Source organism: Eumetopias jubatus, unplaced genomic scaffold, assembly GCF_037043125.1.
Source record: "Eumetopias jubatus isolate StellerSeaLion01/CBP00866 unplaced genomic scaffold, mEumJub1_p1.0 scaffold_7, whole genome shotgun sequence".
Taxonomy (NCBI): domain Eukaryota; kingdom Metazoa; phylum Chordata; class Mammalia; order Carnivora; family Otariidae; genus Eumetopias; species Eumetopias jubatus.
This window is the reverse complement of record NW_028274813.1, coordinates 25,374,278-25,400,921: the sequence shown is the minus strand read 5'-3', so window position 1 is coordinate 25,400,921 and position 26,644 is coordinate 25,374,278. Positions and strand designations below refer to the sequence as shown.

Genomic DNA, 26,644 nt, shown 5'->3' with positions numbered 1-26,644 from the left:
TCTCTGGGGATATGCATTTCTTCCAACCCCCAACAAGAAAGGGCTTGGTCGTGGAAAAGATGAAACCTCCCAGAATTTAAGTGTAGAGACTCCAGTCTTCTCTCCACAGCCGTGTGAGGCCTCAGCAGCAGAGGACTTGAGGAGGGATGGGGCCGAAGGCAGAGTCGCCTTGGAAACACATTCCGTTCTCATTCTCCTAACTGGGGTGAGAGCTGACCCTATCAGGCTCTCATCTTGCCTAGAACAGTTTTGCTTTGTGCATTTGCTCAGGAGTGGGGAGGCGCACCAGGATGAGGCTGGAAGTGTCGGGCCGCAGGTCCTCCATCTCCTCAGGTGGAAACTAGAAGAGGGGGCTCCCTCCAACTCCTGGGAGAAGAGAGGCCACGCTGTGCATTACATAACCAATCAAACAACAACCCTCCGGTTAGTTGCTACACCAGGGCAGGAACTAGGGAAAAAAACAAAACAAAGTTGAAAGACAAAAGCCAGCAGCAGGCTGGTCGGTCACTTCCTTTCTCCCAGGCCCACCCCCCATGGGTCTGCCTTACAAGAGAACCTGTCTCTCCTACTCCAGGAAAGGCTATGTTCTGAGGAGGGTGGAGTGTCCAGGAATAAAGCAAAGGAGATTCTCAATTTACCTCTTTGGGAATTGTGTTTCCTCAGATGTAAATAGAGGTAATATATGAACACCTGCACTGCCACGAGCTAGTGTTGTCAACTGATAGTGGAAGTACTGTTTCAACTTAGCAAAAGTCTGTGCCAATGTCACGTGACTCAGGAAACCCTCCAGGCCAGGAAAGGGTCTCTGGGGACACACCTCAAAGCTTAGAGCTGCAAAATAATGCCTCACCCATGGGCAAACCATGCAGCCAGGCTGGGGAGAACTACCCACCCTCAATGCCTACCAATGATACTCTGCAAGTCTTAGCATCCCTTGCTTGCCAAAGCCCAAACGACATAATTTCACATCTGAAAATTCCTCACAGGTGGAAAAGATTTTTACTTTAATTCCTATTTCACCAAGATATAAAACAACAAAGAATGAACTTACCCACAGTCACCAAATGACCAGGCCAACATGACCAAGCGGTGTTCCTTATCTCTGGCTGTTTTCTTTCGGCTGAATCCCAACCCAGGTGGTTCAACAGAAGCACCAGGTAACTTTAAGTAATTCAGATTCTCAGATTCAGAGGTATGGGGTCTGGGATTCTACTCAGGTAAGGCAGGAAGCCACACCTAGTTTCAGGGCTTCCCAGGGGCATGTGGGTTTCATGGACCTGCTGCAGAAGGAGACTGGAGGAAGACGAAAGTACCAGCAGAATGAGGCCCAGAAAGGAAACCTTCCAGCAACAGATGGCCCACAGTCCAGCTCTGACTCCAGCATGCAAAAGAGATTATCAGAAATAGGCACTGAGCAAGAGGCAACTGCCACGCGCACATCATGCCTCACGCAGCTGCCATGGCTTTGACCAAGAAAATGCTTCTCACCCCACATTCCATTCAGACTCTCCTGAAATGCATGTGGACCAGAGGAAGGTATGGGGGCAGCCGACGGAATGGGAATGAAAGCAGCTGAAGGAGCTGTCCTCTAGCTTGGTGAGGAGGGAGAAGAGAGCTGGACCCCAACAAAAGGCAAGCGAGGAGGCTTCTTCAGGCCCTGTTCCTCGCAGGCCTCAGAGCAGCAGGGATATGTGCCAATTATCACAGGGCCAATATACCTTTCTCAGGTCAAGCTTTAGGACCTGAGAGCCCAGCCCAGGATCGGGCTCCTCCTCTCGCCCACCTCACTCTCCAGGCCTTCTCTCCCCCATGCCTTTCAGAATCCTAACAAAATGATCAACAGTAGCGGGGCGGGGGGGAATGGTAAACCTTTATTTGGAAAAGAGAGCTTAAATTACCACTTAAAACCCCCATTTCATTTCCAAAACAGAAACAAATAAGAAAACAAGGAAATGATCATCTATAAAACTCCTGCCCTCTGCCATCTTGAGCCATTTTAAACTGCATTTCCTGGCAGAAGAGAACAGTGATGGGCCCTAGTCCTGAAAACCAATAGGGCACTGACTTGAGACCATCTCAGCAGGTGCCCGGGGAGAGAGAAACACAATGAACGATGGGTAGGGTGTGGACAGGTGGGCCTGGGGCTCAGACAGGCACACGCCTAGTGCCCAGGAGACAATGTTCCAAAATACACACGCACAGATAAATTCCCCAGTACCTGGGCGTGGAAAGCTTATAACCATGAACACAGCAGCAGAATTCAGGCGGGGTCTTTGGCTTTCAAAACAAGGGGGAGAGAGCCTCCTGCTAACTGTCCCTAATTCTAGCCTCTCCGCCACTCCCTTCAGTCCCATTCCGGAGGCTGAGCGGGGCAGCAAGGCTAATCTGCAAAGACCAGCAGCTGTTCTGAGTTGAGGGAGGTATGAGGAGCTGCCGGCCCAGGAACACCCAGGCTGCACCCCAGCTATGAAAGATTAAGGCATGCAGGTGATACACGTGGGCAAGGGGCCCCCTGAACGGGCCAGGGTAGCCCTGTGCTAGGAAGAAAAGCACTGGCAATGAGCAGCTGAGGCCTTGCTGGCCAGAACCAATCCTAAAGCACTGCCCCCTCGAGTTCTTGGACAGGTCTTGCCCAAGGCCACCTTCTGCAGAGAGGGTTTGGCCCCCACCTAAGTATCAGGCTTTTTTAGGAGAAAATGGACAGGAATGGGGGAAGCAGCGAGGTAAAAAGTCGTGGGAGGAAAGGAACAGAAGATAGCTTCGGAGGTGTGCAGAGGAAAGAGAACAAGTCCCTGAGGTCTTGGGTCCTAGCTGAAGTGGCGGCACAGCCTGCCTGCTCTTACCGCTGCCAGGACTCCCACCCTTGCCCCAGTTCTGCAGGGAGTCCAGTAAGACAAGAAGTTTCCTGAAGGTTCTTTCTAGTCCTTTAAACCTCAAACTCTTATTCCAGTCCACTGACCCCACACAGGGGCTCACCCTGGCACCTCTCTCACAGCAGCCTGGGGAAAGGGACGAGCCCTAGAGAAAGCATGCCAGGGCTGTGGGAGCTCTGGGTCGCAGGCTCAGAGGCTGCTGCGGCAGGCAGTGCAGCCCGGAATCTGCTGTTCCAGGCTATGAGGCCCATTCATTCCCAGCAGCCAGATGAGTATATGCCCTGGGTGGCATGATGAACGCCTCATGAGACACAGGGGATAAAAGGGGAGAAGGGCCCATGCCCCTGCTGCTGCGTGGCAGCACACAGCTACCAGGTCATGCCCTCAACCTGTCAGGAGGGCGACAGCCCCAGTGTGGAAAGTGGGCTGGTCACAGGCAGGCATGGCCGTACAGAGCAGTCCCACCCCAAGAGGACACATGCATGCTACACACCTCACATGTGTGTGCCTGGCAAGACGGCTGGGCCCAGAGGTCATGAAAGCAGAAAGAAGACTGGGTTAGAAGATACCATCAAGAAACGGCCTGAAAGCAAATAACCAGTGAGATTAATAGCTCCCACAACCCTGGTAATTAAAAATTAAGGGGGAGCACTGGATACATGGAAGGAAAGGGGAAACCCTCCCCCCCCCCGGCTTCGGCCTCTCCCAGGGCCACTGAGTATGTGGCACAGGATTAGGAAGAGGTTGGGGCGGGGCAGGGACCACAGGCAGAGAACATGGACAGGCCTGGAGAAAATCTAACCATGGGAAAAGGGAAACGGGGAAGGGGAGAGGAGAAGAGGGGACGTAAGTTTCTTGGATCTAAGTTTCCAGAAGCATGGGGTATTTCCACAGTCTCTGATCCAGTGAGCTCTTCTGGAAGAGAAGCTCTCTTCCTCTGGGAGCCCCATCATGGGGCGGTGACTTCCATCCCAAAGCTGGCCAGCAGGCAGAGGTGGTCTGAAGAGCAGAAGGGGTTGGGTAAGCCGTTGGCAGCCCAGAGAATCTCTTCAGAGAGGAGGGAGAGACGGCCCAGAAGCTTGAGAGTCCCATCTTGATACAGCCTGCGATCTGTGGCACAAAACAGAAGCCAGTAGGGAAAGTAGCCACGGCCACTACACGGGGTGGCTGGGGCCTGTGGGAGCTATGCTTTATGGAGGCTGCATCCCCTTGGCTCCCCCGCCCTCCCTCACCTCCCCCTGCTGCCTCTGGCTGAGGCCTCCCTTTCTCAGATACTCTGTGATATATCAGTGAATGAAGCAGGGTGTTTTCAGGGAGACTGTGGCAACCGGAGAATGTGTGCCCAGGCCCAGCATCTACGACAACTTCGGATTTTCTGAGAAAAGCTGGAAATCCAGATTTTCTACATAAAATCTGATTTTTTAAACATAGGGAAATCAATTCAAACATTTTAAAAGACATGCTTTAAATAAAACAGGCATGCAGCTGATAGGCTGCCACACTGTGACTGCCGGTAGAGGGTGAAGAAACAAGAAATAGGGTCTCTAACCTAACCAAGTCCCTCGCTAAATGGCTGCCATGTTCAAAATCCACTTGCCTCCTGGTGCTCTATTTTTACCTCTTAAATAGAGGTAGGGCTGGTTCTGCCCACCTCTCTCTAATGCTGCAAAGATAAAAAAAGAAGGCAGGCAAGTGGCCTAAGGGGATTATGATGAGGATGACCAGTGCCAGAAAGGTATGAAATTTGCTCTTTTGCGAGTCTGCTCTTTTGCCAGCAGCCCAAGCCATGTGACCAAATGCCTGCCCTATCATCAGCTGTTCCCAAGGACTTCTGAGGGTGGCTTCTATGAACCCAGGATCCTCCAGGCTTACCAGTTCTGTTCCCATTCTCGCAGGACTCAGCTGAGAAGAAGATGTAATCCACTGTCATTCCAAGACCCAAGGGCATTGTGGTGACCTCTGGGCGGCCATGCTGGGGCAGGAAATGAGTATATACTGAGGTCAGGTGAAGGCAGTGCTGGATGGTGCCTACAGTCCTGCAGGGATGAAGGGGAAGAGGTCAGTCAACAAACACTGAACTTTTCTCAAAGTCACTTCCTCTATGGGTTTTAAAGTTTTTAAGGGACAATCCCAAATAACTCTATTTCAGCAGATTCCTTCCCACGCTAGTAAGAGGCAGATGGTCTTAGCTAAAATTAGCCTAGAAATAGACACATTTATATGCAGTCCCCCTGACCTTCCTCACCCCACCCCCACCCCACTCTCCTCTCATTACCTGGTAAAGTATACCTAATGTACCCTGTCCAGGGGTCAGCAAGTTCTTCTGTGAAGCCTTACTCCCTGAGGAAAAGTGCATGGGCTCTTCATCTGCAAGAACCTAGGTGGGTCACCTCTGGCCTCTGCACACCAGCCCTTCCAAAAGCTTAGCACATATTAGGAGAAGAGAGACCTCAGCAAAAACTGCCTCAGGAAAGCCAATGAGACTCTCTCTCCTTCACCCAGATGGGGGCTGGAAAGCAAGCTGCAGGGAACTGGAAGGAAGATCACCTGGGGAAGACAGGCTCAGGCTCCAAAGTGTCTTCCTCAAGGACAGACTGGGCCCAGCCAGCAGGCCGCTCTGTAGAAGACCAGAGAGAAAAGGTTTTATTATTCCCAGCAGACAGTGAAGCAGGGTCAGAACTTTGCACCCTGGAATCCCTCTCAGACCCTTGACCAGATTGCTCCAAAAGGGGAAAGGGGAAGAGAAGAGGTGATGGGATGAAGAAAACAACAGATCAACGTTGGAGGAAGGCAGACAGAGACCTTGAATGCAGCCATTTCTTCCTTGGCTCAGCACCTTTTCAAATAATCTATTTAAATTTATTCTTTATAAATAAATTTATTTAAATTTATTCTTTAGGTAATAGAGTCACACGGTACAAAAATCAAAATGTAGAGAAAAATATCAGTGAAAAGTCTCCCTCCCGCTCTGGGGCTCCTGCCACTCAATTTCCCTCTCCAGAGGCAACCGATGTGACCAAATCTCTGTTATACTCCTTCAGAGATTTTCTATCACATGCCATCTGCTGTGTGTATATGTGTATGTGTGCATATACATATGTATGCACACTAGGTAACATGTATGTATACATTCTTAAATACACATAAATAAGTACATACACATACATGAAGAAAAAAATACACATTTCCAGTGACCTTATTATGGACTGAATGTTTGTGTCTCCCCCAAGTATGTTGAAATCCCACCCTCCAGTGAAATGGTATTTGGAGGTGGGCCTTTGGGAGGTAATTAGGTACACAAGGGTGGAGCCCTTGTGTACTGGATTAATGCCCTTATAAAAGGTTTGGATCCCAGAGAGCTCCCTCACCCTCTGCCACATGAGGACACAGAAGTTAGCACTCAGCAACCCAAAAGACGGCCCTCACCAGAACTGGATCATTCTGGCACCCCAAGCTTAGACTTCCAGCCCCAGAACTGTGAGAAATAAATTTCTGTGGTTTATAAACCATCTAGGCTGTGACATTTTGTTATAATAGCCCAAACTGACTATGACAACAGGGTAACAAGGATCAACAAAATTGACAAACCCTTAGCTAGACTGACCAAGAAAAAAAAAGACTCAAGTTACTAAAACTAAGAATGAGAGAAGGGCCACCACTACCAACCCTATAGAAATTTAAAAATTATGAGAATAATATAAACAACTGTGAATAGGGTTAATAGGTGGAGATTTGGGGAGAACAGCATGCCTAGAGAGGACATGGAAGCTTCCCAAATACCTTGCCCTATGCGTCTCTTCCATATGGCTTGTTCCTGAGTTTTATCCTTTTATAATAAATGGGTAATCTGGTGAGTAAAATGTTTCCCTGAGTTTTGTGAGCCATTACAGCAAATTAATTAAACCCAAGGAAGGAGAGGGTCATGGGAACCTCTGATTTATAACAGCCAGTTGGTCGGAAAGTACAGTTAACAACCTGGACTTATGACTGGTATCTGAAGTCCAAGGAGGGGATTGTTGGAAGCACAGGCTGGGCTTGTGACTGGTGTCTGAAGTTGGGGAGTGGAGGAAGTCTTACAGGACTGAGCCTTTATTTCATCTGTGGAATCTGGTGCTATCTCTGGGTAGATGGTGTCAGAATTAAATTGAGTTTAACCCCCCCTCTTCTCCATGTTGAATATTAAGTCTCAGAATACCAAAAGAACAATATATTAGCAAACCAAATCCAGCAAAATATAAAAATGATTATATACTATGACCAAGTACAATTTACCCTAGGAATGTAAGGTTGGCTTAACATCTGAAAATCAATTAATGTAATATATTATATTAATAGAATACTGAAGGATAAAAACCACATGATCATCTGAACACACATAGAAAAACCATTTGACAAAATTCAACACTGCTTTACTGGGGGGGGGGGGGGGGAAGCAGCATAAAAAACTAGACACAGAAGAGAACTTCTCCAACAGGATAAAGGGAATCCACAAAAACCCCAGGGCTCATATCATACTTAACGCACAACACACTTAAAAGCTCTACCCCTAAGATCAGGAAAACAAGGATGTCCACCCTCACCACTCAACTTTAGAGAGGTCTAGCCAGGGCAATTATGGAAGAAGAAGAAATAAAAGGCATCCAGATTAGAATGGAAGAAGTAATGCTATTTCTGTTTGCAAGATGACATGACCTTTTATACAGAAATCCTAAGAAATCCACTAAAAAACTATTAGAATAAATGAATTCTCAAGACTGCAACATATAAGAATATACAAAAATTGCATTTTTATACACTAGCAGTAAAAATCCAAAAATGAAATCAAGAAAACATTTCCATTTACAATTATCATCAAAATGAATAAAACAGTAATGAATTTCACAAAAGTGTAAGACTTACACACTGGAAACAAAACATGGAAAGAAATTAAAGATCTAAATAAATGGAAAGACATTCATGTTCACTGATCATAAGATAGTATTATTAAAATGGTAATACCTCCCAAACTGATCTATAGATGTCTAGATCCCTATCAAAATCCCAACTAGTTTCTTTGCAGAAATTAACATGCTGATCCTAAAATTCATATAGAAATAAAAGGGACTCAGAATAAACAAAATAATCTTGAAACCCCACAAAGTTATAGAATGTATACTTCTCTATCTCAAACTTATACAAAGCTGAAATAATGAAGACACTGTGGTACTAGCATAAGGATAGACATATAGTGAACATATAGACATATAGTGAAGACTCATAATAGAACTGAGTGTCCAGAAACCTGTATGGCCATGTTCAATTAATGTTTCACAAGGGGAGGGGTGAATGGACAATGACTGCTAATAGATACAGGGTTCCTTTTGGGAAAGATGAAAATGTTCTACTGTTAGATTGTGGTGATGTATACACAATTCTGAATAGAATAAAAGCCACTGGCTTACACACTTTAAGTGGGTAGATTTTATGGTATATGAACTTCATCACAATAAAGCTGTTTTTTTAAAAAAAGGGTAAAGGAATGTTATGGACAACTTCCTGCCAACAAATTTAATAATTCAGATTAAATGGAAGATTCCTTTATATACTTTACATTTTACCTGTTGATTTTTTTTTTGTTGGTATTATAAATAGGGTCTTTTCTTCATTATTTTAACAAATATATCCTCATTTTTATATATGAATACTATTGTATTTCTGTATATTCATATCGTGCCAGCCAGTTTCCAGAATTATCTTAATGCTTGTAATAGTTGTTAGTTGATTGGATCACCAGTTATCTAACAACCTGAGCAAGTAATTAACCCCTCCCCTCCATTGTGTTACTTCTGTTTTCTGACCCACATTTCTGTTTCTAAATCTGTTGGCTGTCATCTTTGAATATGGCTGAATAATGACAGTGGTCATCCTTGTCTTATTCCTGACTTTGACAGGAATGCTACTACAGCGTCTTCTTTAAGCCAGATGCTAATATGTGGAGCTGAGAGAAGTGTGGTTTGGTTTTGGTTTTTAATTTGCAGGCCTGCAGCGGCTCCACTCCCCAACTCCTACTCTTCACCTCTCCTGCACATTGTTGCCACCAGGCACTCTGACTGACCAAGATCATTTTAATGGTGTAAGGGATTAAGGGCAAACCTCAAAGACAACGTGGGTTCAATTCCAGACCATGGCAATAAAGTAAATATCCCAATAAAGCCAGTCAACTGAATTTTTTTTGGTTTCCCAGTGCATATAAAAGTTACATTTATATCATACTGTAGTCTTTTAATTGTGTAATAGCATTGTATCTAAAAAAAATGTACATACCTTAATTTAAAAATAGTATTACTAAAAAATGCTAACCATCACCCGAACTTTCAGCAAGTCATAATCTTTTTGCTGGCGGAGGGTCTTGCCTCAATGTGGATGGCTGCTGACTAATGAGGGTGGTGGTTATTAACGATTTCTCTGTAGCATGCAATGCTGTTTGATAGCATTTTGTCCAGAGAACTTCTTTCAACATTGGCGTCAATCCTCTCACACCCTGACACTGCCTTAGACTAAGTTTATGTAATATTCTAAATCCTTTGGGGGTTCCTCTTGGTTTCAGCTCAGGTCATGATCTCAAGGTCCTGGGAATCCCTGCTTAGCGGGGAGTTGGCTTGTCCCTCTCTCCCCTCCCCCTCCCCCCCACCTCGCTCATGCTCTCTCTCCCTAATAAATAAATAAAATCTTAAAAGAAAAAGAAGCAACTCCTCATAAATTAAAGTTTTATCCTGCGTTGCAGCAATTCAGTCCCATCTCCAGGCTCCACTGCTCATTCCAGTTCTCTTCCTGTTTCCACCACATCTGCAGTTACATCCTCCACTGACGTCTTGAACCCCTCATAGTCATCCCTGAGGGCTGGAATCAACTTCTTCCAAACTCTTGTTAATTAATGTTGGTATTTTGACCTCTTCTCAGGAGTCACAAAGGTTCTTAGCGGCATCTAGAACAAGAAATCCTTTCTAAAAGGTTTCAATTTACTCTGCCCAGATCCATCAGAGGAACCACTATCTGTGGGAGCTATAGCCTTACAAAATGTATTTCTTCAATAATAAAACTTGAAAGTCAAAATCATTCCTTGATCCCTGGCCTTCACAATGAATACTACGTTAACAGGCATGAAAACGTTAATTTTGTACATGTCCATCAGAGTCTTGGGTGCCCAAGTGCACTGTCAATGAACGATAATATTTTGAAAGGAATCTTTTTGTCTGGGCAGTAAGTTTCAACAGTGGGCTTAAAATATTTAGTACATCATGTTGCAAACAGATGTGCTCTCATCCAGGCTTTGCTGTTCCATTTAGAGAGCAGAGGCAGCACAGATTTAGCATAATTCTTATGGCCCTAGGATTTTTGGAATGTAAATGAGCACTGGCTTCAACTCGAAGTCACCAGCTGTGTTAACCCCTAACAAGAGAGTCAGCCTATCCTTTGAAACTTTGAAGCCAGGCACTGACTTCTCTCTAGCTATGAAAGTCCCAGATGGCATCTTCTACTAATAGAAGGCTGTTTTGTCTACTTTGAAAATCCATTAAGTGTAGCCACCTTCATTAATTATTTTAGCTGGATCTTCTGGATAACTTGCTGCTTCACCTTGTACTTTTATGTTATGGAGATGGCTTCTTGCCTTAAACACTATGAACTAACCCCTGCTGGCTTCAGACTTTTCTCCTGCACTTCCCTCACTTCTCAGCCTTCGTAGAATTAAAGAGAATTAGGGCCTTGCTCTGGACTAGGCTTTGGCTTAAGGAAATGTTGTGCTAGGCTGATCTTCCATCCAGACCACTAAAAGTTTCTCCACATCAGCAGTAAGGCTGTTGCTTTCTTATCATTCAGGTGATCACTGGAGTAGCACTTTTCATTTCTTTCAAGAACTCTTCCTTCGCATTCACAGCTTGTCTTACTGTTTGGAGCAAGAGCCCTAGCTTTTGGCTTTCAACATGCCTTCCTCACTAAGCTTAATCATTTCTAGCTTTTGATTTAGTGGGAGACATGCAACTCTTCCTTTCACTTGAACACTTATGAGGCCATTGTAGGGTTACTAATTGGCCTAACTTCAATACTGTTTTGTCTCAGGGAACAGGGAGGCCTAAGGAGAGGGAGAGAGAAAGACAGGGGAATGGCTGGTCGGTAGAGCAGTCAGAACACACAAAATATTTACCAATTAAGTTTGCCATCTTATATGGGTGTGGTTCATGACCCTCCAAAACAATTCCAAAAATAATATCAAAGATCACTGACCACCATAACAAATAAAATAATAAAAAGTTTGAAATATTGCAAGAAAAACCAAAATGTGACAGATACAAAGTGAACAAATGGTATCGGAAAAATTGTGCTAATAGACTTGGTCAATGTAAGGTTGCCACAAACCTTCAATTTATAAAAAATACAATGTCTGCAAAGCACAATAAAGTGAAGCACAATAAAACAAGGTATGCCTATATCTAGTTTTTCCTTAATTTAAGGGGGGTCTTTTAAAAAGAAATCTAGAATAGATGTTGAATTTTAACAGTCTCTTGGACATCTATAGGATGCACTTCATATATTTTAATAGATTTTATATATATTAGTATGTTAAGTTATATTAATAGATTTATCAAACAACCTTTGTATTTCTGATACACTCCATTTGGTCATGGCATACTGCTCTTTCAATGTGCTGCTAGATTATTTCCTGATCTTCTATTTAAACTTTTTTGCATCAGTATTCATAAGTGGAGAATTTTAGCATCGACAGTTTTTTCTGTATAATTGTTGTCAGGTATCGGTGTCAAAATACTTGCTGCATAAAAATAACCAGTTTTCTTCCTCTGTGCACTGTAATAACTTAAATAGTAATGGAATTACAAGTTCTTTAAAGGTTTGATTACATTCTCCAATCAATCTGAGCCTGGTGTTTTTGTGGGACTACACCGCTGAGAACTTTATGTATTTCTTCCCTACTTAGATTCTCTCTCTCCTCTGTAACCAACTTTACTAAAATACATTTTCTAAAATTAATATATGCCATCTAAGTTTTTGATTTCTTTTACACTTAGCTGGGCCAAGAACCCCCTTATAATCCTATTAATTATTCTGCATCTGGATACTTTCACTTGTTCCTTCCCTGCCCTTCGAAATGGGTTGGCTAATGGGCCTACCTAATTGACAGCTGTTTTTTTGCCCAAACAACAAACTCCTATTTTTCTGTTTTCTAAATTATTCCCATTTGTATCTTTTGTTTTCTTTCAGCTTATTTGTTCTTTTTTTCTAACTTAAGTTGAACGTGTAATTTAGTTACTTTTATCTTATATACAAATGTAATTCTGTGCCTCTAAATATTCTGTATAATTCTATGAACTTTTCACTGAACAGTTTTAGCTATATCCCACAAATATATGGTACTTTCATTATTATTATTTTCTAGATACTCTGCAATTTTAGCTTAAATTTCACCTTTGACTCAAAAGTTTGAAATTTTCTAAATATCCAGATGATAATGTTTTCTTTTTTGTTTCTCATTTCTATTTTTACTGCATGTGTGATCAGAGAAAGACTGTATAACTTCTATGCTTGAGATTTACTGAGGTCTTGGTTTTTTTTGGTGGTCTAATTCTTAAGAATTTCCTACGAATACTTAAAAAGATGTCTTTGCTCTGCCTTCAATATTCAGAGTTTGATATGCATCAATCAGATTTACCATATACAACATGTTACTGGAATCTTCCATATTCTTGGTTATCTTTTTTCTACTTGACCTATTGTGGGCTAAGACAGATAAATTAAAACCCTTTACCATTAGTTATTTTCTGGCTACTGTTCCTTGTTAAGCCTGCCCTTTCACTTTATGATTGTTGATGTAATGTTATTTGGAGCTTAAATATTTATAATGCTAATAATATCTTCATTTTGAGTTGTATCTTTTACCATCACAATACACCCGAAAACTCTCAGTGAGCAGCAGGATACTACAAACGGTTTCCCTCAACAGCAGGTTCTGTCCACGCAGCACTGGGTACAGACTGCACTGTTCTGGCAGTCACACGGGACTAGAGGCCTCTGCATGCCCCGCCAGGCCAGATGAGCACATGGGCCACAGCTGCCTCTACCGGAGCTGCAGCGTCTTCCTGACCCAGTCAGCACTGGGAGCAGTCTAACAAGTAAGTTCTTCTGCAAGTACTTGGGAAGAGGCTAAGCTGTGTCCAGGCATGGGCCAGTGGAGAAGCTGGACTCAGAACTTTCCTGGTTAGAAAACTGATCAGACGCTTTCGGTCTGCGGCCATCTGGTCAGTTTGTAAATAGTGGTTACAAAAATCATCTATTAGCCATTGCTTTTTCTATGATGTGCTGTATTGGGCATATGGTTTGTTGTTATTTGTTAAAAGACCTGAGGGTCCAGAGTTCAATGGAAACAGGCAAGTGGTCATGAGAAAGAAAATCAGTAACCCCCTTTCAGTGTCTTTAAGACCATACTGGAAGGAAGAAATCATTAGTAATTGAAAATGTTTACAAGATGGGGACTTAAAATTTAGATTCTCTTCTCATGAATTATTCCCCAACAAAGGGAGCTGGGGACAGTGAGAATCACAATGTTTTTATTGCACAACTTGGGCAATGCAGAATTCTCTGGTGCATTGCAGTGTCAGCCAGTGGGAAGGTTAGACCACCACTACCTAGCACTGCAACTCACATGCTGCCTAGTAAAACCAGTGTCACAGTCAAGTCAGCAAGTTCTGATGTGCACTGGTGGGTTGCATGACTCTAGTATTAGACTGGAAATATTCTTTGTTAGCATATCTAAACACATCTTCCAGAAAAAAGAGCACATATTATGATTTCCTTATTGCACTTAAGTCTTTCTGCTCATGGTGGGAATATAAACTGGTCACTATGGAAAATAGTATGGAAGGTCCTCAAAAAATTAAAAATAGAAATGCCATATGACCTAGTAACTCCACTTCTGGGTATTTACCCAAAGAAAACAAAAACACTAATTCAAAAAGATACATGCACCCCTATGTTTACTGCAGCCTCATTTATGATAGCCAAGATATGGAAGCAGCCCAAGTGTCCATCAACAGATGAATGGATAAAGAACATATAGTGTACACACACACACACACACACCCAGAATATTATTCAGCCCTAAGAAAGAATGAAATCTTGCCATATGTGACAACATGGGTGGACCTAGAGGGCATTATGAGTGAAATAACTTAGAGAAAGACAAATAAATTAGGATTTCACTTGCATGTGGAATCTAAAAACCAAAACAAAGAACAAAATAGAAACAGACTCATAAACACAGAGAACAAAGCAGTGGTTGACAGAGGGGAGAGGGTGAGGGGGAGGCAAAATAGGTGAAGGAGATTAAGAGGTACAAAATTCCAGTTATAAAGTAAGTAAATCATAGGAATGAAAAGTACAACGTTAGGGAACAGTCAATATTGTAATAACTTTGTATGGTGATAGATGGTAACTACACTTATGGTGGATGGGTGTGTTTACTCAAATTTAATCTCAATTTTGAAAATACTGTTATTATTTTACAGTTAGTGAATTGGATATTTCCCCCCTACATAATGATTCTACTTACAAAGTGATCATCAGTATGTGTTTTAAAGGTTTAATTTTGTTATTGAATTGAAATGCTTGTTTTATGTTTCAAGTACAATACTGTTTTGTTTTGGTTTTTAATAATATATTCTTAACATGAAATGTGGGGTCCTGCTACTGTTTTAACTTTAGGATTTTGTAATTATAAAACATTGGGCCACCGCTTCCCTGCCTGAGCCCACTTAATACCAGCAGTCATCTCAGTTCCTGGAACATGCTAGCTGCTTCATGCATGGGGGCCATCATTATCATTATTGCAATTGCTACAGCTATATAATAGATTTAGTTTTGCAATTAAATAAAAAAACAAAGAGAGCCACTGAAATGTTCATTACTTGGTGCAAAATGCTAATTCAAATTAAATTCCTACAAGAAAAAATAAATTCATCACTGATCACCAGTCCTTCTAATATAGTTTTTCCAGTCACTGCTTGGTCGTTTTAGGTTGTTCTAGCAGTTTGGTCAAGAAAAGCTTTTGGCTGAGCATGAAATTCTTGAATCATACCTTCTTTCCTCGAAGCCTTGTTCTCCTGTCTTCTAGAGTTGAATGATAACGTTAAGAAGTCTGAAGCCAACCTGGTTATTTTCACTCTTAAGAGCAGCCCAATCTTTTTGGCTCAACTGCCCAAAGGATTCTTTTGTCTCTGGCTTCTAGTAACTTCAGTAAGATGTCTTATTGTTGATTCTCCTATGTCATTTTTTTACTGAAAACATGGTACATTCTCTCAGTTTGAAGACTCAAATCTTTTAATTTGGGGAAAATCTTCCTTGGATCATACCTTTACCTATTTCATTGGTGCCATTACATTGGTTTTCTTCTCTGCGAACCCCAATTATGTGTATGTGGACAGTCTCCTCATCTTCCACTACTGCCATTTCTCTCCAATCCCTTTTATCCTTTTACTTCCTTTTTATTTTGCTTTCATAGCCTCTGTCTCTTGGCCTGTTTTCAGCAGTATCTATTCCTATTCCTTCTCATGCTGCACCCAGTTTTGTCTTCATTTTATGTGATTTTTAAATTTTTTATTCTTTCCTGGCTCTGCAGCTTCCATTTCATCTTCTGATGTCTTGCAATGTGCCTGAACTTGTTTTATAAAGGCAATTATTTTTGGACTCTTATTTCATAAAGGCAATTGCTTCACTTTTTTATTCATGGGAAAATAATCATAACCTTTCATATGCTTCATGACAACAATTTTTATCTTTGAGGTAAGCATTCTTTATCTGCCTTTTATTTTTCCTGTTCCTTCTTCTTTCTTTCTTGCAGTATTCTAGCACAGTTTGCATGCTGGTTCCTTCTGGCTTTGAATTAGTTGAGGTTTTTCTGTACCAGCTATCTGTAAAGCTTCTCTAAGGGAAGAACTGGGTATGCATTCCAAGTAACAGGACTATTCCTGATGACACAGGGTTGTATATGAGTCCTTTTAATCTTTACTTCTCCGCAGCCAAAAGCAACATGCAGCTCTGTGAGTATCTCATTGCTCTTCCTGCCCCTCAAACAGATTGCTTAATGCAAATAGGGCTTGATTCCTTGATCAGGCTTTTCTCCAGTGCCTATTAAGACCAAAACAGGTTCAGACAATCTCCTATCACTACCTGTGCATCCTATTCTTGCTGATGAAATAAGGGATTTTAATTTTGTGCCTTGAGGTACACTCCTCACCTTGGAGAAGTGCACTGTGCTGGTTCTTTGTTGAGATCTACATAGTCCCCAGAGAAGTCCTTCCACACTTCCTCCAGCACCCATGCACGATCTCCAGTGCTTCCTGCAGCCATTCTACTTATGTTGTGATTCATGGTTTCAGATACATTCAGATCTCCTAGTTTTCTCAAAGATGGAGTTTGCATTGCTTTTTCCCATTCTCCTTGTTGCTTTGGAATGGTTTCAGAGACAAGAAGGGGAGAATGTCAAGTGTGCTCCACCATGTTTGATCTGGTAGTTCTCAGTAGAAGTAACTTTTTATCACAAGCAGGACTACTGTCACCTTCTGATTTTCAAACCCTGTCATGTGCATCTTCCCTATATGCTGTACACACATTGGTTATTAGCAACTTAAGCCTAAAAAGGTTACATGGCTCATCCAAGGTCTCAGACATGATTGGAACCCAAGTCTCTTGATTCCTGGTCCATGTTCTCACTGTGCCGCACATCTGTGCATGTATATGGCCACAGAACTCCACTGACCTTCCTTCTAAGCAGGCTTATTGCCAGAAGCTGACCTTAAGAATTATACCTACAAAAAGACTAAGAAACCACATAACTGACAAATATCAGGGGTCAAGAGGAAAGAAGACCAAGAAAACAAGCTTAGTTTCCATTACCTGGCTTAGTATCTGTCACTCCTTCCATAAGAACCAGTCCTACTGGTCGCTGACAGGCGATGTCACAGAAACGGAATCGCAGCAGGAAGTCTCGGCTATACTTTAGTCTCTCTGCAAACCAGAAAGGCCATACAGTGAGAGAAAGGAAGAGAAGCCACATGCTGAAACCGCCTTAATACCGAGAAGCTTCCAGTGTAGGGACAAAGAGGAAGCCTGGCTCTGAAGACAAGTTGATTTTCGAAGACATAAGATTTAAAGTTGTCCATTTCACCGGGAGGTCATGAGGACAGTGGGAAAAACAAAGGAACTTGCTAAGAGAATTGAGGGAATTACGTTTTCTCTTGTTACTGAAATACCAGCTGTCTCCCAAAATGGGCAGAGGCACGGCCAACCAAGAATGTGGCACAGGCTCACCTGCTCTCTTGGGGTGACAGGAGGTGAAGTACTGACAGCAGTCAGTGATGCCCAGGGAGCTGGGCCAGAGTGGGGCCTGCAGCTTCCTCTGGTAAAGCTGATGGGAGAAGTCTTCCTGTCCAGACACCTAGAAGGAAATAGCAGGTGGGAATGAGGATACCGAGATGGAAAAAGAAAACAGCCCATGATTTGGGACATGCAGACACACACGCACACAATCACACACTGTATACATAACATAAGCAAAACACGTCAGTCTCGGGAAGGTTAAAAATAAGGAGCTAATTAAAACCATTTTTTTTTTTAACCAGAAGCACTGAAATAGCCACAAAGCAGAAACGAGGGCTAAGGGAATAAGGTATGTGAGTCAAAGAGAATAGAACTGTATGAACACATAGTCCCCTAAATTTCACCTCCGAAAAATCTACATGAGTCTCCATGGGGAATATCAACGTTCAGGGGGCTTTAATTTGTAGTGGGAAAAGGTTTTATCCTGATCTTCGGATCTTCTGGATCAAGGTTTAGCATCTTAAGTGCATCATGAGGAAAACACAGGGTCAAACCAAACGGGAAATGCACCAAAGAACTTTACTGTATCTATGTCACCATCCTCGGTCAAAGCCAATGAGCAGCCTGGGAACAGACAGAATGTAGTAGGGAAACATTGGGTAACATCAGTCATCTGCATATCTCCACCGTGTGTAGCAAAATTCCCTTTATTTCATTTAACAACAATAAATATTTGAATGCCAGCTATGTACAAGACACTAGCTAAGTGTTGGGGAGAGCAAAATGATAGAATCTCTCTGCCCTTGAAGGACATAAATTTTCAATATGCCATCTCAAGTAAGACAGACCTAAAATTTAATGGTCACTTTCTAGCTGTGTAACTTAGGGCAAGTTAGTTAACTCTCTAGGGTTCAATATCCTCTACTATAAAATGGGATAATAATATCACCTACAATTAAGAATCTTGATAATGACAACTGATGGCTGACTGCTTCCTCTGAAGCAGGAACTGGAAAACACTTTACCATGCGTTCTTGTATTTGATCCACCAAACAACGACAACAAAAACCCCTCTAAAGTGGGTCCCATTGTATCCCTAGTGTATAGATGAGGCATGGGGCTTAAGGAAGTTAACCTGCACAAGGTAGCAGAGCAGGGACTGGAACTCAGGACTGTCTGGCTCTTAATCACTATGCTTAATGGCGCTGGTCACATGGTAGGCACTTAGTAAATTCTTTTTCCCATTCTCCGAGCTCCTTGATTATAGCAGCTTTCCGGCAGGATAAGACCTTTCTCTGCACACATGGGAACCAGGACATTGCTGGCATTTGAGTAACCTCATTAAAATAAAAGCCCAAAGTGCTCAACTATTCAGCCATTTTGTGTCCTTTCTCCACTGCGCCTTGCCAAAAGCTAAGCAATAAGTCGGACAGCAGTGGCCAGAGGAAGAGGGAGATTAAGTGACATATAAAGAAATCAGCACAAGCTGTCCATCAGCAGGGCTAAATGGGATAAAACTATGAATCTATGCTATCAACATTCAGCAGTTAAAAGGAATGAGATAGCCCCATATATACCTTGTCGAGTGAAAAAAAAACAAGCTACAGAATGAAACATACAGTAATAGGTTTATAAACACACATACAACAGATCATATACCAGCTGTCAGAAGCAATCACAGCACAGTATTGGAGGGCAAGAGCTCTGGGATCCTGGCTCCACCACTAGCTACCTGCATAGCCTAGGGCCAGCAAACTGCCGAACTTCTCTACGCCTTAGTTTCCTCACTTAAAAAATGGAAGCAATGATAGAAACTGAAAGTTGAGTGAGTTAACACATGTAAAGTGCTTAAAATAGCACCTGGAACCCAATAAGGGCCTAATAAATGTAAATTATAATTACAATATCACAGGAACATAGGTATCACTGTAAATGCATACAGAATAGTCTGGAAGACCACCAACAAACTTCAAACAGTTATTACTTCACTCTAAAGGGAAAGGTAAGGAATGTAGGTGATAAAGAGGGTTTTGGTCTTATTTTACAATGTTTGAATTCTTGCCAGAATGCACTTCTGTCTTACTTATAAACTAAAAATTAATGATAAAAATTGAAAGGATTTCAAGATGCCAAAGGCACCCAGGAATTTCTAACTTCCAGGCTTGAGTACAGTCTATTCAACAGAACAAGAAAAGGCCGGAGGGAGCCAGAAAAGGTGTAACTGTGGTCCCTGCCACAGAAGGAGCACTAGCTGCCCATACCTGAATCTCTCCCTTGGCCATATTCCCACCCCCGCAGTGGCCTCTCCCATTTCACCTTCCAGGCTGGCATCCCATGGTACTGGAGCTCTCCATCCCTGATGAAGTTGTAGAGAGGTGAATTAGGAACAGAATTCAGGTCCCCACACAAGATGATGGGGCAATGGCTGCCATCAGACAACCTGGCTACTTTGTCCACTTCGGCCAAGAGAATGGCCATCTGGGCCAGCTTGACATCACCCCGGCGTGGGTTGTACAGGACATGAGTATTTGCCACACAGAGGGGGGCCACCGACACTTGCCCCAGGCCTTCTGGGACTAGTGGCTGCAGCAGCAACACTAAGCCCACGTTGTCCCGATTGAGGAGCTCCAAGCCAGGCCGGAAGTACTCCACAGGGCTGGCACAGAGCAGACGGAATCTCGTGGGCTTGTAGCAGACAGCACAGCCATCTGTCTTACACCCGGTCCTCCTCTTGTAGAAACAGGTAAAACCTGCAAGGAACACCCGGCCAAGGAGATGGGTCAGAGTCCCCCAAGCTTGAATCCCTCCAACCAGTGGCAGTAGCCAGGGCGTGTGTGCCTATGGCACTGCTCCTGCTGCTCAGTAAGGGGGTTCCTGTCCTTGCCAGCTCCTTGGTTCTGCAGAGGTTCCCTTACAGTTATAACCAGGTGACCGAGTGGCTACAGGGGACGTAGGACTGAAGGCTGTGAAGCAATATAACTGGATAGGAAAAGCATGGTGGATAGGAAAAGCATGGTGGATAGGAAAAGTATGGTGGATAGGAAAAGCATGGTGGATAGGAAAAGCATGGATTCTAGAGTCAGACAAATTAGAGTCCTAGCTCCACAACCTACTAGCTTTGTAGCCTGGGTGACCTTGGAGCAAGTCACACACATTTTCAGAACCTCAGTCTCCTCATTGTAAAAATGGGGATAACAATAACTCAGCCTCACAGGGTGGGTTACTTCAAGGACTAAATGGCAGAAAATATCAAAATTGCTTTCAAACTGCAGAACTCTTTCTTTCTCACCCATGCAGAGGAGGAACTAGTGCACAGGTGAGACTGAGGATTTACTGAAGCAAAAGGAAAAGATGGTGCCTTCAGGAAAGAGCAGACAGGGCTGGAGGAAGCAAGACCGGTGAACATGCCAGGGAGCTGCATTACCCATCATTCGCAGAGAAGGCTCCAGCTGCTCCCAGTAATGATCTTCCTGGACTTCCTGGAGACACAGGATCTGGGAAAGTGACAAGGAAACCAATCACTCCAAAGTACCAAGAGTGCTAGAAAGTGACTCCCACCCTAGGAGCAGGCACTGAGGCCAGGTGGGAAGCTGCTGCTTGTCTCACGCAGGGTCACACTGGAACTTTCCACAGGGCTGACTCTTCCCAGACAGCCACCAGCAGCAAGGACAGGCCTAGAGTTAAGCTGAGTAGACCAGATGCATGCGCTGGATTTTCCCACTTCTTGAATCCCTCAAGTCTCCCTCCCTGCATAAAGGTGCTGCAAAGTGTGTACCCACGGAGTCTTCTCAGCACCTGCCAAAAACTCATTTACTCCAGGCAGGGAAGCTCCAGCCCTAGGCAGAACTCCAATCCTATAAACAACTATGGGGTTGAACTCATTTTCTAAGAGCACTGGGAAATAGCCCACGTTCAAAGCAAATACAAGATGGCACTTCCTCCCCTCTTCACTCACATCGGGGTCCCAGTGCTGGAATTCCTGCAGGAGATTCGCAAAGCGATAGTTCCAATTGAGGATATCCGGATGGCAATGCAGGTAGAGCTCTGAGCTCTGCTGCATCAGGTCCTGGGCCAGGATGTTATAGGACATCAGAGTGAACTGGAACTGAGGGCCATCCCCCGCCTCCAGGCCCTGAGCATCTGGCTGAGCGGAGAAATCCTCCCATTCTCTCCACAAGATTTCTGCAAACGGGTGGAAAGAAGAGGTCCACAACAAGTACATGTTATCCTCAGGCCCTGCCATCTCCACTCCTGACTCAGAGATGCTATGCCTGAAGTTCCTTTTTTCATCTTCCCTGCCACCCAACCCTCTCTATGGCTATTTGAGCAGCACTCTTAGGACATTTGCAGACTAGACAGTAAGCTCCACAAAGCCAGAGACGATCTTGGCCTGTTCGCCACTGTACCTAGCAGAGTACCTGGTACATTTTCAATAAATCTAGGCTGACAATTTCTCGCTTTTGATAAATCTATGGATCTCTGGAGAATCACAGATCAATGTGCTTCATAGTCACCTGAGATTAAAGACATTTCTAGAGTAATCTCAGCCTTGGGTGTTTCCTAACCTTTAAACTCAAAAAAGCCTGTGGGGCTATAAACCACATGTCCCCATCTCCCCTAGAGCATGGAGCTGCAAAGTGGATTTCAAAGCTATTTGAGCCACAGAACTCATTCTTCAAATTTTAATGGAAGCCAAATATATAACACAGATAAAACTGGAAGATAAAATTCTGGTTGAGGCAGAGAGTGGAGGCCCGGAGATCTCTCCACCACTACTCCTAGAAACAATATCATGGAGAATCAGAACGAGGGTGTGCTTTCAGTTCTGCCTCTACCTGGCTATGTGACTTCAGGCATGTCCTGCCACCTCTCTGCACCATGGCTATTTCATTTGAAAGACCATGGGGCTGGATGAGACAATCCCTAGATCTAAGGCCCCTCTAGATCTGATACTGTAAGATTCTCAGAAAAACAGAATGCAGCAACAGAGCTCCCCGCCAGAGAATCTTCTCTCTAGCAATGGCTCTGCTCGCACTGGAGACAAGCTGCTGCCCAGGCTCCCTCAGCCAGTTGTCAGACTCACCATGATATGGGATTTCCATTGGGGGAGGCTGCAACTGCCCCAGGCCATCAAAAGGCCAGATGGGAGCCTCTTCCTGGGGCATAGGCTCGGGTGCTATGCTCCAGGCCACCACTGCGGGGTCCTCTTCCCACTGCTCTGCAGCCAGGGCACCCATTGGGAGGACAGCACAGTCTGCATACTGGGGGCCAGTCTGCATGGGGACAGCTGCCCACATTGGGCCCTCGACCTCTGGCAGTGGCTCCTCTCCTAGCACCTCGGGGAAAGGCTCCTCCAGGTTCTCTGCTGCCCGCAGGTCACTCAGCTGCCTGCTGGACCACTTGTCCTCTGAAGCAGCATCCTGTTCTCCGGGATTATCCATCAGGAGCGCCAGGCTGCTCTGGGCTAGTCCCTTATCTACAAGGGGACCCTCACTCGAAGTTGAGAGCGCCTGGCTCGACCCTTCTTCTCGCCACTGCTGTAGCAGGCCCTCACACTCCTCCTGGTCGGGGCCCCGAGGGGCCATGGCAAAGTCGCCCTCTACCTGGGTGGACGAGCTCTTCGCCAGGAGGGCATTTTTTCGACATGTGAAGAAAGCATCTAAGAAGCAAGCCAAAATATCATGTTATAAGATGACAGTGTCGGGGCGCCTGGGTGGCTCAGATGGTTAAGCGTCTGCCTTCGGCTCAGGTCATGATCCCAGGGTCCTGGGATCGAGTCCCACATCGGGGTCCCTGCTAGGCGAGGAGCCTGCTTCTCCCTCTGCCTCTCTCTCTCTCTCATGAATAAATAAATAAAAATAGTTTTTAAAAATTAAAAAAAAAAATAAGATGACAATGTCCCCCAATCCATACTCTTCTCCCAACTAGAACAAAGTCCCATACAAGCAAGAATCACATGCACCTTGATCATCGTTGTACCATCCATCACTGAGCCTGCCCATTTTAGTGTCTGGAACGCCATCATCATTAGCATAAAGTGCTTAATAGGTGCCAGGAACTATTCTAAGTGCTTAACAAATATTAACTAATTTGTATGGTAGAGATCTGATACATATTCAGTGCTTGAATGAAAGAATGGCCATCCCACATAATCTAGGACAGAGATGGTAACATATAACCACCCCCCCTTTTATCTAGAGGTTACAACTCCTATTAAGCATCAACTCTCTGGTTCTAAGGGCCACATTACATTGGAACCAGAACTTGACCATGAATCTGAACTGTGGGTTATGACCTAGCACTGAAATTAACAAACCATGTGACCTTGGGCATTGCCCCTACTGAGAGGGGCTCACTCTTGACTCTAAAGGGGGACAGGGGAAGTTTGAACTACATAATCTCCAAGAGCCTTTCTAGTTCTATAAATCCCCTAATCTATAAATACATTCCAAAAGAAAAAGTCCTAAGGTAGACAAAAAGGGCATCTCAAAATCTATACAATTTACTTCTTGGCAAAGGCCCTTGCTCTTTTTCTTGAAGCTATATATTCTATTCATAAATCTTCACAAACTTCATTATCAGCCTTCCCATTCCCTAACACGCCAGAGGCTGTAAATCGGAAGGTGCCAACAAGTGACAGCAAGAGACAGCTGTCATCTCTCTGCCACAGCAGCCATAAATGACAGCCAACAGGCAAGAAAGCAAGTGGGAAAACTCTAAAATTAGAGCCCCCAAACTCCAAGCACAGTATTTTGGTGCAAGCAAACACCCACACTCACTAACTCACTTATTTACAGCACAGGACAAGGGACGTGCTCACCCTCAACCACAAGAGATTCATTTTATCAGCTCTATTTTTTTAAAAGGCAAGAGAAGCTTCAAAATGGTTCAAATGTTGCAAGATACTATCTTATTTATAGTCTATGTAGATTTATGTCCCTCTAACCCAGTCGTTTTCAACCAGGGGTAATTTTGCCCTCAGGGGACATTTGGTATTATCTGGAAACACAGTGGATGTCAAACCTGTGGGGATGCTACTGGCATCTAGAGGTTAGTGCAGAAGGATACTACTGGACATCCTACAGTGCAAAAGACAGCCCACAACAAATTATCCAGACCCAAATGTCAACAGTGCTGAGATTGGGAAACCCTGCTTTAAATCCATGAACTTCATTGCTGGCTTAAATCTCAGATTTGCTAATTCCCTGTCCCTTGAAACATCCCCTGCATACCAGATGGCAGACGTTCTCTGGTTTACGTGTGTGAGGGCACTTGTTTTCAAATTTCACAGATTTTTGGTGGTGGTGGTGGTGGTTGGTTTTTCAACAGAATTGTTATATAGGAAGGAAGGAGGGAAAGAAGGAGGGAGGAAGGGAGGAAGGAAGAGAAAGAAAACCTTCTGTAAAAACCAAATACACAAAGTTTAAAAAAAGTGGCACTACTTTAATGGGGGAGAGAGGGAGGTGGTCCTTCCTCTGAGATCTCTAAATTCTGACTACCGGCCTAGAAACCTGTAGACTAGTGTATGTCACTAAGGCTACCATGGCGGACATCGGAAGAGCTCCAGAAATGACAGCAACATGGATAAAGGAATATGCTTTAATTCTCTGAAAACAATCACTTTCCGTGGAGTTTCTCATCCGGAACTGAGTGTCTACTATATTCTGGGCAGTGTGCTAGCACTGGAGATACAGGGAGCAAAACACACATGGCCCTGCCCTCCTGGAGCCTGCATTCCAGCGGCAGACACACAGAAATAAATAAATGAATGAATTTACACACTCACACACATTGTGTAAAGTTCCAGAAAGGAAAAGCACAGAATGCAGTTGACCGCTCATTTCTATAAGAAAGTAGCTCTTGGTCTGTCCCGCCCTCTAAATTGCCAGAGAACATTCTGGGCGTTCTGTGGGAAGTGATTCTCCTAAGAGCCTCGGGAATTTTTCAAAGACCAGGAATGGGAGCGCTGGCAGATCATGAAAAAGTGAAAGAATAACTCTCTTCTCGCTCTAAAGTACCAACTGGGCATTGGCTCCACCCCGCCGCATCCCTAAACGCACGGGAGACTGCTTCAAAGCTGGGGTTTATGTGGTCTCCGGGTTGTGAGCACCAGTTTTTCAACCAAAAGCTCGGCTGGAAACTGGAGAGGCGGCTGTGAAAGGCGAGTGTGGAGTAACCCGGGGGAAGGCAGGTGCGTGCGGGTCTTCGGCCCACAGACCCCACCCCCACCCCCCGCTCCCGACAATTCGGGGCGTTCGCCTCGACCCGAGTTGCCAACCCTCGCCGACCCCCTCAGGGCAGTGACTCTGCGGACCCCTGAAACCTGTGCACCCCCGGGGCCCGGGAAGGGCCGGCTCCTGCCCCTTCGCCGGCCCCCTCCCACGTTAACTGTGGCCGGACGCCACCAGGCCACAGGCGCGGGGAGAGGAGGGGCGCACGCGAGGGTCGTCGGCCGGGCCCGGGCCTCATGGGGTCCAGGACGGACACCGGGGGCCGAGGGCCACCTCCCCACACCTTGGTCGGGGAAAAGTGGTCTTGAGGCCCGACGCGCCGCACGCCGCCCCAGGCCCCTCGGGGCCCCGCCGACGTGGGCCCGGGCCTGGCACCCGCCTGCCAGGACGCAGGGCCGGTACCTGAGAGGGCACGGAAGAGGCGCGCGGCCGGCAGCAGCAGGTAACACAGGCACGACGCGATCATGGCCAGCCGCCGCGCTCGCGCCCGCACCCGCGCCCGCCTCCCCTCCTCACCGCGGCCCGCCGGGTCTCTCTCGGCTCGGCCCCGCCCCCCGGGCCGCCTCACGTGGTACCGCTGCGCTTCAACAACAACTTTATTGGGAGCGCAGTGCCACGCGTGGCCCGCGGGGGCGGGGAGCCTGTTGCCGTGGCAACGGCCCGGTCTAGCTCCCCGAAGCCATCCAGGCGCCCAGTTTGAAAATTAAGCGCCTCGCTGGAGGCTGCGTAGTATCATTCCAGGGCCACAGTTTCATTCCCACTTTTGCCACATAACTAGGGGTCCCCCTGGGGTACACTATAACCTCTCCGTCCCGCAGTTTCCTCGCCTGTAAAATGAGGGGCTGGACTTTCTCTAAAGGCTCACACAGCCCTGACTTCTGTAATCTCTCTCTTCTCATCCCAGAGACGAGAGCGCCTTCTTCCCCATTTGTTTTCTTTTCCTGACTCTGCTCGGTCTTCCCCAGCTCAGATTCTAGGTCACAAATTAAGTCCACACCTTTGTCTCCTTTCCCATCCCATTCCAAATGAGTCCTCTTTTTTACCCAATCTGGAAAAAAGGGGGTGTCCCATTGGTAAGGGAGTCAAGAAAGGCAGGGGGGAAAGCTCCACAAGGCAGGGACCGAGTCTGGTTGGTTGGTTTTCACTGAGGTGTCGCTCCGGTGCTTACAACAGTGC

At 44.9% G+C, this 26,644-nt stretch overlaps 1 protein-coding gene across 3 annotated transcripts; it reads right to left on the bottom strand.

Annotated features, from left to right (window-relative positions):
* Nucleotides 1–980: 980 nt before the first annotated feature.
* Nucleotides 981–26,019, bottom strand: ANGEL1 (angel homolog 1). Of its 3 annotated transcripts, none has more exons than XM_028097495.2 (10): nucleotides 25,985–26,019; nucleotides 22,321–22,896; nucleotides 21,193–21,419; nucleotides 20,662–20,731; nucleotides 19,554–19,987; nucleotides 17,229–17,355; nucleotides 16,815–16,925; nucleotides 5,421–5,490; nucleotides 4,746–4,909; nucleotides 981–3,983 (listed from the first exon to the last, which is right to left on the bottom strand). In XM_028097495.2, the coding sequence occupies exons 2-10, from the start codon at nucleotides 22,820–22,822 to the stop codon at nucleotides 3,823–3,825; spliced, it is 1,866 nt and encodes a 621-aa protein (XP_027953296.1). In that variant the 5' UTR covers nucleotides 22,823–22,896; nucleotides 25,985–26,019; the 3' UTR covers nucleotides 981–3,822. The 3 variants fall into 3 exon arrangements, with proteins under 3 accessions (XP_027953296.1, XP_027953285.1, XP_087880623.1); XM_028097484.2 differs by having other exon boundaries at nucleotides 25,871–26,000; XM_088024497.1 differs by lacking the exon at nucleotides 22,321–22,896 and having other exon boundaries at nucleotides 25,871–26,000.
* Nucleotides 26,020–26,644: the final 625 nt, after the last annotated feature.